Source organism: Tachypleus tridentatus, chromosome 9 (genome assembly GCF_004210375.1).
Source record: "Tachypleus tridentatus isolate NWPU-2018 chromosome 9, ASM421037v1, whole genome shotgun sequence".
Classification (NCBI taxonomy): domain Eukaryota; kingdom Metazoa; phylum Arthropoda; class Merostomata; order Xiphosura; family Limulidae; genus Tachypleus; species Tachypleus tridentatus.
Genome location: NC_134833.1, coordinates 107639756 through 107652669, shown reverse-complemented (window position 1 = coordinate 107652669; position 12914 = coordinate 107639756). Strand labels below are relative to the sequence as shown.

At 34.0% G+C, this 12914-nt stretch overlaps 1 protein-coding gene across 10 annotated transcripts in view; it reads right to left on the bottom strand.

The window, feature by feature from the left end:
• LOC143226005 (disks large homolog 1-like) overlaps positions 1–12914 on the bottom strand; it is a 169568-nt gene that overhangs the window by 128586 nt on the left and 28068 nt on the right. For all 10 annotated transcript variants that reach the window (XM_076456346.1, XM_076456341.1, XM_076456342.1 and 7 more), the window contains one exon: positions 35–162. In XM_076456346.1, coding sequence (XP_076312461.1) covers positions 35–162 — 128 coding nt within the window. The remainder of the gene's footprint in view (positions 1–34; positions 163–12914) is intronic.

Here is a 12914-nt window from a genome sequence, read left to right as displayed (position 1 = left end):
AGTTTTTGCATGCTTGTGCTAATTCCTTACTTACCTCATTATTCAAACCTGCAATAGGGGGACTATTCTCCCACTTACAAGCGATCTGTAAGGTTTCTGCTGTCTTCTGCTGGACACTTTTATTATCATCTAGAAGAGTCATTTCATAGAATTCTTGGATGTCTGAGCGGAGTAAAAAAAAGTAAACAGAAAATCAATAACTGAAAGCCCAACATGCCACAGAAAAGCAATCAGGTGTCTACTGTTCAGTGAGCTTAAAGTAAATTAACGAACATGTCTCCTACCCTCCCCTCCCTGATCTTCACTGGGTTGTTTTCAAGACAAGAAACTAATACACTGATGTTGCTGAAAATAAATAAACCTCGTATACTGGACATGTGTTCATGCTTCATTAATAATTGAACAGTATCTACACAGGAAATGTTTTATATTAATCAAAGAGAATATTCCTGAGCTACCAAAACATGTATTAATGGCAAAAAGCAAGAAAATTTATTGTTAACGATGGGAAATTTACTATCTTAGACTTATACATACATTTGACTTTTAGTTTGTATTTGTTTACTACTTTTACAATTCATGTAAAGACAAAAAGTGATATCTTATAGGTTATTTGGGTACTGTACCGTAAAGGTAAACGTTCGACTTTTAACTTACTTTTACTAATCTCACTAAGTTACCCTCAATTTAGTTCAAACTCAAGTTTTTTTTTGAAAATTGTTTTATTTTTTAAATCACATAAGTAAAGAAACATACTAAAACAAGCAATTATGTTAAGAAAGTTGTACTCAAGTTCAAAGATAAGACAAATTTATGTAATTTTTTTTAACAATGCTAGTATGTGTAATACAAAAAATTAAATTTAATACAACCAGCAAAAAACTGGGAACATTTTGATCATTTTACAACTCACCGTTATGATATTTTTCAGAGATTATAAACTGAAGCAGTTGGATAACACTAAGAATCCTGACTGAAAACTTTTTTTTATTAATGGAAACGGAAATACCAGCAACGAAAAACAATCAAAATCTTAAAGAATTATTCCACAGATGAAAGGATATTTATTGTCGAAGTTTTGTTGTTGTTTCAAAAGCACAAAAAAAAAGAGTTAACTCTGTAGGAAATGGTACTCATTATAAAATGATATAAACCGTTCACTTATGTAGTGATATGTACTATTTACAAATCACTTCACGTTGGTGAAACTGAAAATGCATACATGAACGAATTTGTACACATTACACAATAACCATGTTTCGAATATTCGCTATGAGCAATATTTTAATGGCAGACTATAAGGAAGGCAGCTATTTTAAAAGCACACACTGCCTCTACACTAAAATGAACAGTAGGATTTGATTACTCTTATAAACCACCTAGAGTACCAAAATGCAAAGTACCATTTTATCCAACAGAATGCAAACCATGGACCCTTAACTTTACGGTCCTCGCTCGATCCATCGCTCGATCCATCACACAATAACAATATTTTCGTGTCCATTAATTCGTATCTACATAATTGTTCCAAACGAAAACTGTAAATAAGACGTGCTTAAGTCTATCTTTTCCGGTTTGGTGAAAAGAAACATTTATTTTTTGTTTATAAAATGTTATTTATGAAAATAAATTTTATTTTTACAATATGTTTAAATAATAATAAACAATTACTACAAGTGATGACACTGTTGAAAACTCCATAAAAATCACTGTGCACAAAGTTACTTAAAACTCGTAGATGGTTCGAATGGCAAAATGTTAAACCCAACGGTTTGCAGCCAGTTGTGGAATGCAGAGATGCCAACCATTACGATTTGAGCGTAATCATTACGACTATACGCTTATACAGACAAATATTACGACTTGTTGCAACTCCCAAATTATTATATATTATATAGGCCTATACAATAAAGTGATAAATTGTTCCCCCAGGGCTTGAAAGAGGTAAAAAGAAAATTTCTAGTGAAATATAAATAAATTTTGATAATAAATAAAAGACATAGTCCAAATGGCTACTTGCAATAATCATGTTTGTGCTTGAAATAATAAAAAATATTTGTATCTCCGACATCTACCAATAGTTTGAGTGAGGTGCTTCTCCATACTGGGAACGTGGGGAAATCCATAGTTACGTCATCAGTGCTTGTCAGCCAATCAGCGCTCACGTAGATGAATATTTCTTGTTTTCTAAACGGCATAGAAACACCAATGCGATCGTTCACAAGTTGGAAAAAAAGAGGCCTCGTTCACTAGATTATCTTGTTTCTGGCAAATCTAAAAGGGCTAAAACTGTGAATCAAAAAATTAGGAAAGAGTATAATGCAAAATATCCAGTCATTGCATCAAAAGTCAGTGACAGTCATCCGTTTTGTACAATTTGTCATATCGACTTTTCTGTGGTGCATGGCGGGATAAACCATTATTCCAGACATACAAAATCGGCATCTCACCAACAAAAGGCTGAAGCGAAGACAAAAACAATGAAGATAACGACATTTATGAGTGATAATTCAGAATATGAAAAAGAATTTCAAAAGAATTTTTTAAATTTATTTATTAAATACACAAAACACAGTCATAAATAAGCAATATATAGCAGTAATAAATAATAATAGTTATAATAACAATATAACAATAAACAGCTTAGAGACATTGGTCAGGCCTAGTAGCCGCAAATGATAAAAAGCTGTGTCTACAATCATTACGCTCAGTCATTTGAAATAGTTGGCAACTCTGAGAATGGTTAAGTACGTTGGTATTTTGATATACTAATCATAATTACTAAACGAGTTATATATATGTTCTTAATTATTTTTTTATTACTTCAACCCAATATGTTGTAGGCCATTACGAAGTCTGTGGTTCGGCATGGCCAGGTGGTTGAGGCACTCGACTCGTAATCTGAGGGTCGCGAGTTCCATTCCCTGTCACACCAAACATGCTCGCCCTTTCAGCCGTGGGAGCGTTATAATGTTATAATTAATCCCATTATTCGTTGGTAAGAGAGCATCCCAAGAGTTTGCGGTGGGTGTTGATGACTAGCTGCCTTACACTGCTAAATTAGGGACGGCTAACACAGATAGCCCTCATGTAGCTTTGCGCGAAATTCAAAACAAACCAAACGAAATCTGCATGACACCTTAAAGTGACTAGCTAACCTAGACCACCAGTAGTCTGCTTTCTTGTTATGTCCGTTTTTTCCAAAATAGCTCGAGAAAGTGACAGAATATTTTTACTGTGATGTTTTAATCGAAATATTAATAGTAAGTGTCTCACAATGCACATTTCTACTAACTATACACACAGGGCGCTCTTTTCCTTTAAAATATAATTAGCCTTTAAATAAACTCAGATCTGTAATATGTAATTCAGATTAAAAGCATTAGCAACTGCAAAATAAATATAACGTGACATGTGTTGCCCTCTTACGGGTGTTTACAGATCACGCACAATACATATTTACATCAGTAAGTAAACAATTCTAACACTAAATTACATCAGTCGTACACGGTTGCTCAGATTGGAGCTATATAACAAATGATGAAAGTTAGCACACATACCAAATCCGAGATATCTACGATAAGATTCTAGCCTAGAAAAAAAATATACATACATTGTCCATTTTCAGTAATTCACTATTTATTAATATCATGACGAAAAATGCCTATGGACACAGCACCCAAAAACGTTAAGGATATTCCATCTATCAGACACGGTCAAACTTTGTACACATGTCAAACTATATTTTCTTAGCCAACTTGTCAACTTTGTACCTTTTAACACTGCATACTGAGATTAGGAATATGGAAACAAAAAGTAACAATACTTAACATTCACTCATCTGTCTAGTAACACAATATTTTCCCCATGTGAGTAAAACAAAAAACTTGTTTTATTTTCCCATTAAAGGATTTTCAGAGTGTAGGTAAGGCTTACTTAAGCTACTAACTAAAATAGTTTATTGTTGTATTAATATTTTCAAAGCTTGTAACACTAATCTTGTATAAACTATGTTGGAAAACAACAATATTGTCACTCCTTCCTCCGTTTCACGTGGAGATTATATTTGGCGAATTCGTATACGTTTCGTATAGAAGCTTCATTTAACTTACTGATGTGAATTCAACAGAAGTACACTAGACTAAAACATGCAAGACAAAAGCAAAAGGCCGTATAAGTAAAACAACAAATCTGATGACAGCATTTTGTTTATAGTAAGTGATAAAATATCACAACCGTATTTTTTTCTAATATTTAGGCTTCGAACTTAACTTACTGAACAACTGCTTAAAGATTCATTCCAAATAATACTTAGTTCATAACCAACTTTGGTATAAGAAAAACAATAGTGTCGATAATTTATTGTACTATTCTCGATGGAAAATTGTTTTTACCTGTTAAAAACTATTCTTTAGTAATATTTCATTACACTTTCTAGCTTAAAGGTTCTTTCTCTTTTATGACTCATTAGGATCTCTACGAGTCTACTCTCAGGATTAGGATAAATTAATCTATGAGACCTTGGACACGGTCAGATACATCAATCGAAAATGTGTTTGACCTCAATCCAAAACTGTAACCAAATCTCAAATCTGTCGAGAGATGGCGGAACTGTGAACTAAAAGTTTGTACTTTAAACAAAAAAAACTAAGACCCGTTTGATGAGCCACTATGCCGCTGCTAAAAATGGTACAATTTTAGCTAACTTACAACGACTACACAGACACGAGCTGGTAAGTTAAAATACGCCACACCTGTCGAAAAGCTGCCTGCTATACAGATTCTAAAAGCATTCTGGAAGAGGTATCACTAATCAGAGAAAGACTGCTACTGTTATTGAATGCTAACGCACTTTACTGTGTGAAACTTAATTACCACTAATTCAATCGTGTGCATGGCAACAGAATACAACAAATCTTTAAAAACAGAAAGCTAACTCTACCATGAATCAATCTAGCCTTAAACTGTCAAAAAGTAATTACACTAAATTACACAATGTAGTTTCTTTAAAGCACCGAAGTAACTGTTTTGCCAAGTTACCCATAAACCTAACAGAATATCCTTCAATCTACTTCAGTAGAGGTCCAGATTTTCAAATGTACTTGTGAAAGAAATCCCAGTGAAATATGAAACAAATAAAATTTTATATTGCCAAAATCTTCGAAAGTTATTATAATGGAAAGCATTGGAGCTCAACCATGATCAAAAACTTCTTTAAAATTCTGGTCAGCCTCTCCTCATACATACATACATTCTGACCGACTTAACATTGAATTACTACACACAAAAAACAGGAGGCAGTCAAGACCACCGAACTTTAAAGAATAATTACTGATGTCCAGAATGAAATACTTTTTTGATATACTGCGTCTATACTTCCTTTAGAACATGTTTCGCAGCTGTAAGTCTACAGCTGGATTTTCAAACTGTTATTCAAAGTGAAGTTGAGAGAATTATGCAAAGTTCACTTCATGTTCATCGATTTGTTTTGAAGTTAGCACAAAGGTACTCGAGAGTTATCTGCGTTTACTATAGGTTTCAGTTATTTTTGCTCGTTTAGAATTAAGCACAAAGTTACACAATGAGCTATCTGTGCTCTGCCCACCACGGGTATCGAAACCCGATTTTTAACGGTGTGAATCCGCAGACATATCGCTGTGCCACAAGGGGGCGATTTGAGTGAAATGGAAGCACTCTCGTAATTCTCTGGAAACTTTCTTACGCCTCTCAACAGCAATTTAAATTCTTCTCCCCCCCAAAAAAAAAAAAAAAAGAAAAGAAAGAACCATGTATAAAAAATTTGATGCAACTTATTAAAATATCGAAATATAAATTAAGATGTTTCCATGCAAAACATTTATATAACCCTGACTGCAGAGGGAATTAAACAGAAACGTAAATGTCTACATTAGATTTGCTAGTTCACGGCTGTTGTTTTAAACATTTGTAACTTATTTATCAATTATTAAACTCAAACCCATAAACCGAAAATATACGATATTGAACAAATTTATAGGCTTGTTTGCAAAATGTACACAAGAATGGCAAAACAGAAATATATTTATTTGTAGTTCAAAAATTGTACGTAATGTTCGAAGGATTGAGTACATTATATTAAAACGATTTTGAATAAGCAAATAAATAAGTCAAGTAGCAACCATAGCCAATATACAGCCGCTGCGGAACGGAATAAATTAGAACATATTAGAACTATATTTTGACATTCTTTGGTCTTTCGTTGATCACTTTCTTTTCTTTATTTTTTGGGTGGTGGGTAATACATGTAAGTATCTCCTAAAGCAAAATATTCATACACTCAGATCATACAAGTGTCCAGTTCGGGTATTTATACTTTCCCATATAAGGATATCGCTTATCCTTTAATGGCATTAGAAAATAAAGGTGTGTGTGTGTGTGTGTGTCGTTTTGGGGCACCAATACCGAAACAGTTAGAAAAACAAAAACAAACAGCATCGAGCCGTGATAAGCAAAGTGTATCTTCTACTAACAAATGAGAATCCACGAAAACAAAAGTCAGTTACAAAAGCTGTCCACGTACCCCACACAACAGTATGAAATGTCAAGGATCTCCATAAGAAAAAAACGAGGTCGACAGAATATGGGTTCGTCAAAATAAGGCTTCCCAATCATACCTCCCCTTCAACCGTTACATACGTCAACTAGTTGGAAAATGAAACGGGTATTCATGCTATTCCATATAAAGACAAACCGGTCACGTCGAATTGGTGCAGCCACATTACTGAAACCGGCGCTGGGAAAACGTCATCTTCATAAACTAGATAGATTGTGGAAAGCAAGCAAGGAAGTATGGTGTGATTTGGACATAACAGCCTCGCGACAGCGTCTTTTGCAATGGAAATAACATTGCATCGTTAGTGTAAGATGCACTGTCGTCAAATGGTCGGACATAGCGACAAGTTCTGCAACGATGTAACCAGGTATTGTTTTAACAGAATGTACTAAAGCTACATAGCATTATTAGCAAGATTACATTACGCATGCTTAATGTCTTTTTGTTTGTTTAGGATCTAACAAAAAAAAATGTCATGTGAAAGATTCGATTTGTGTGAATTTTATAACTTATACGTGTTTAAAATAGTTTCAACTATTAAAATATTCATCCTTGAAAACGAATTTTATTTATTCATGGGTTGTATACTCGAGGACAGGCCTACATCTCTTATTATAATGGAGTTTGCGATGTATATGTCCAAAACTCGGATCTCGGAAACTACCGCACCAATTAATAAGCTTTTATCGTAGTCGCAACTTAAGAGGTTTATAATTACCAAAAGTGGCAAACCAAAATATTTATAATGTGTATTGGTGAGTCGGTTTATAAACATTTAGGCAAGGTTCTAGGTATTTCAGTTTGCCCAACAATACTGTGTGTTTTCGTATTGCAAAGCCATATCGGGCTATCTGCTCAGCCCACCGAGGAGAATCGAACCCTTGATTTTATCGTTGTAAATCCGGAGACATACCGCTGTACTAGCGGGGGCCCCAACAATACTGAAAAAAATACACTAGTGCTTTCGTAAAATATAAATTGTTGATTCTTACATTCAAAAACGTCTACAACTTCAGTGTATAGGCGGGAATTTCGCAATACCGATTTAACAGCACAAGTTGCATGCATTTCTAAACACGTATTTAACTGAAACAAACAGCGATATCAAAATAAACATATAAAGTAAATCCATCACAACGAATAAAAAATTATTTGCCTAAGGAAATCAACAAAACATCAATAATTCAAATCGAGTAAGTCCTGGCAAAAAAACCAACTAATCATGCATTGCATTAGATTAAAGTGTTCAATAAATTAATAATCTGGCATCTTCTCATGTATCTTGGTAACGTTAGATGTACGATTCATCAAAACAAAGTTCTTAGATATCATATATAATTTCCGAGATATTTACAAGGGGAATTATTATTAAAACGTAATCGAACTAGAAAGGCACTCAGTGCAGAGCATACCTCTGCCACGCACAGTTGATCGTGTGCGTGTTTTTCTTAGATAAAAGCCACGTTGGGCTATCTGCTGAGTCCACCGAGGAAAATCGAACCCTTGGTTTTAGCGCTGTAAGTCCATAAACTTACCGCTGTACCAGCAGGAAACGAGTTGAACATATTCGACCCTCAAAAAATATGAAAATGCGTCCTTTGTATATCGTTATCAACGGATCACTTGGGGCTGTATAATGAGGAATAATATTCTACATATGTTCGCCAACTTTCACCAAAATTCAATCATTTTTGACTGAATCACACAGCAAAAAAATAGTGTTAAAAATAGGTCCCATGTTAACAGATGTAGAGTTATTTTTTATTATTTTCGTTACTTTGGCTCTACAAAACTTGTTACTTGTAAATTGGGTCATTGTCAACGTTCGTTTGAATACATTCAGCTGTTTTCGAGAAACCTTACTGACAAACACACAATGGAGGTGAAAACATGACCTCTGTTCACTTTGGTGACGGAGGTAATTAATTGTAAATGGATTCTTTTTCTATCCTTCTCCGATTTCGACTAAAAACCACAAGTTTGTCTGTTTGATTTCGCGCAGAGCTACAAGGATTATCTACACTAACCATCGCTAATTTTGAAGTGATAAACCAAAGGAAAGGCAGCTATTCAACATACTGCTAACGTTTAGACTACTCAAAAAATGAGACTAATCGCACATTATAACCCCCCCCTCCAAGACAAAGATGTAACAGGATTCGAACTCGCGACTCGCAGGTTGTAAATCGAGTGTCCTAACAATACAATCCAACGTTACTCAAATACGAAATATTGATTTAAGCCTGAAACTACAAACATGCTAATATTAATATGACTTTAAGCATGCCAGTCTTCAGTTTCACTCAAATTAATCACAAATACTGCTAATAGCTTGATGAAATATTTTTTCCGCGGTGTTTCGTTACATCAACTTTATCAAGGAACAATCTACATCATACTACAAGTATTAAGGAAAAATGTATCGCTAAATAATAATAAAAAATGTACAGCTGGCTACTCAATTTGAAAAGAGGAACCAAAATAAGATGGGCATAGAAGTGGACATATCATTTAATTCGGCTAATGACCATAAAGTAGACTAAGTCACCTCAAACTTTACAAGGAGAATAAACTCCCCACGTACCAGCTTTTCACTTTGTCTATCCAAAACTTGATGTTTAAAAAGAATCACAGTTTTCATTATTATACCTTTCCTTTAGAATGCTACTTTTATTACTCTTTTACAATAGGGTAGCATTTTACGATAAGAAATTGTTTCGATTTGTTTTGCCAGTGACATATGTCCAGTTACATCCTTATCTTGTTTGGTCCTTTTCTCTCTTTTTTTTTTTCAGTTCAGTAGCCAGCCTGAGATAGCTTTTTTATTTAGCGAAAATTTTTTTCCTAATACATAATTCTTTACCTTTTTTTTTTTTTATAAGATGGCATATGTGAATTAAAGTCACTGAGTTATTCTAAAGATTTATAAATTTTGCATGGAATAATAATACAGTGGGTAGTTAAATATCGTAAAGACTGTTTTGCTCTATCATATGATTATAAAATTATAGTTACTACTGGATCTAGACAGGCGCTAGACCCGTCGAAGAAAGATGATGATGAACAAAAAAATAAGGAATCTCGGTTTTGACTATCGCTGGTTATCGACTTCGGGTCGCTCCGGATAGTTGAAAAGCAGCATAATACATCGGTGATATGGCGACTATGACAGGTAGTTCTCCATATTTAGCCTTTGATGATCTTTAGAAAGGAAAATCTAGATAGCTTTTGTATTGGTTTAATGGAAGCATCCGTGCCATCCCTACATACAGAGTGCTAACACATTCTCCGACAAACCGTAGCGCTTTCGAAATGTGAATTTCTCTTCTCAACCCTGTATAACTTAAATTTGGTTCACCAGACATTTCTACTACTAACTTTTTCTGTTTTATTTCTAATTCTATACTGTAAAATGGCCTTGCCATTCCATTTTTAGCTACCTATCATGTTGCATGCAACAACAACGATAACAAATATATAATAGCCATACAAAGTCCCAATACAAGGCGATCGATAAAACTATGTTATCATTACTTTTATGTGTAACATTAAAACTGAAGAACCCCATTCTTAAGTCATATGCTCATTCATTTTTAGGTATAATTGATTCGTTTTCATTTATTGTTGTGTTTTAACATTAACCTTAAAACATCAATTACTTCTAAAACAATTATTCTCTGCCATCCATTAAAAATGATTATGAGAACACTCTTGATGTGTTTGTAATTCAAATATATTGATCCCATCAACACCCTTATTCCTCTTGTGGACTGATGTTCGGTCGATGTTATTGATCATTTCTTTAATATTAAGAAAGATAGCAAATGTGTCCTGCCCCACAATAGGAGAAAAATCAAAAACAAATAATTAAAAACTTGATATCTAATTAAAAAATATTTGTTTACGACTGTGTCCCTATGAAAAACGTCGATTTTATTCGTTTCATTTAAACTTACTATTTTGTAATTTCCCGTTACAACGTTCTGATGGCTTGTTATTTCATAAACATTTGTTAACTAATTTAACAGAAAGAGAAGCTGGCTAATTTAATGTAGCGGTGAGAGAACATTCCGCAATATACTGATGTCTGATGAGTATTTTTCTTAAACTTTTTCCACTTATTAGGTTTAAACACGTCATTATTAGCCAAATAAAACTGTTCTCCCACAAGTATAAAACCCCGAAAACGTTTAATAATTTACAAATAAATTTACGCTCTAAATGCAAAAGATTTCATAGACTTTAATACCAACTTTCTTATTAATGTGCTACTTAACATTAAATTAATAATCTTAGCACACACACTGATGAAACATGTTTTGCACATTCGACAATAACATTTTATTCACTGCCACTATACTATATAATTGTTTTATAACAAAACCACTTTAGGCTATCTGCTGAGTCTACCGAGGAGAATCGAAACCCGGATTTCAGCATTGCAAGTCCGTAGACTTACCCCTATCCCACCGGAGGACTATATTAAATGCATTCAATGACTTAAGAGTTTGTTGCAATTATTAAAATGTTCAAAGACGTACGAAACCTTCGTTAGACCTTTCATTTGGAATTTATACAGGCGTTTTATATTCAAGTTTAAATGATACATTTGTGATGTAACTCATATCAAATACGCGTTCAATTTTTTTCATATTATGCGCAAATATTCTGCTTTGTAGAATCTTTAGTTTTATCTACTATAGTTGGTCTTTTGATACAGTTTATAGAGCAAAATGTTGTGAATTGAAATGTTTCAACTGGTAAAAAATTAAATTATCCATTAAACGCTCCAGTATAAATTTTAAAATAAAAAATTTACCCGAAAGGAGTTCATAAGCCGCTTGAAGGAATCACCTGTTTTATAACCACTCGCACCGCAATACAGTAGTAACTTGTTTATAAGTCGGAACACATTAAAATGGCGTCACATTAGCGACTCTTATTAAAGTTGAAATCTATACTGTCGCAGCGCTAGTAAAACGTGCGCATGCAATGAATCACGAGTGGAATATGCACTTTGTTCACTATAACACAGAATGACATATGAACGTAAGACAGAAAGAAATATAAATATCTCTTACTCTTAATTTTAGTTTTATTTTCTCTATAAAGAGATCACTTTCGGAGACCTTGTTCAAGCATATTTAGCGTGTATATAAATATTATACTTTAATGTTGTACAGATGGAAACTGATAAACACTTTTAACAATTTCAGGTCCCCAGTGGCATAGTGTTGTGTCTGCGGACTTTAGGGTTTCGATACCCGTGGTGAACAGAACACAGATAACCCATTGTATAGTTTTGTACTCCAAAAACACCACCATCAATTCCAGTCTTTCATATAATACAATGGTAACAAACAACAAGTCTATAATATGCAAATTTTGCTCAGTCTTCGATTTTTTTCATTTACATAATATTCCCCTTATTCCACAAATTTGGAAAACATAAAAATTACCAGAAAACATTTTTTTAATTCATCCATAAACCGCCCATAAAAAAATATCACATATCACGCACTGTGCAACAGTGTCCATGTACCACCTTTGTTCATTGATTCAATACGCAACGTCATGATTCCGTAACGGCTTCGTGCTTAACCTTTGACCCTACGTTCTTTACGTGGTTAAATCCCAAGTATCACACTGATACTATGTGAGTAAGCATCACACAACATACACACTACTGGTTCACTGTGACTGTAATGCTGAAACCGAAAATAGTATACTTTATTCCTCAGGCAGATGTTATAATGTGTCTTACTTCAGTCGGTATATACATATTGTCAGTACAGACATTCAGAGAACTGTCAAAAGTCTAAAGCTGCATCACCTGTTTCAGTCTATTTTTACCATAGAGATATCTCTCTTGTGTTAAACCTTCGGACTCTACCACCTGTTGGTGTGTAATGGGTTGGTTTACCATTTGAGGCACGCATTTTTCGACAGCAGAATCGACTCTTTGGTTCTGTATAAGACAGGCTGACAAGAGTTTCTAACAGCACTGACATTTTCCACGTAACTCTTATAACAGCAATCTGTAGGTTAGTTTATGCTATGTCCAGTAGTTTTCACTGTTTTAAGTACTACTTATTGTTCCTACTACCTAACGAACTTTTGTTACAGACCTTGAAATAATAGATATCTCTCATGGATGATGATGATGGCAGGGTTTGTTGTTGTTTTTTTTGTAAAACTAACGACAGCTTCATCAATTCTATCAGTTTCATTGTCATTCATCGTGTGAGCAGCAGGAGATCGGCGTTTAGATTAATAGTGCTATTTTCTTCTCTGGTTCTGTATATGTACATCTTCTTAATTC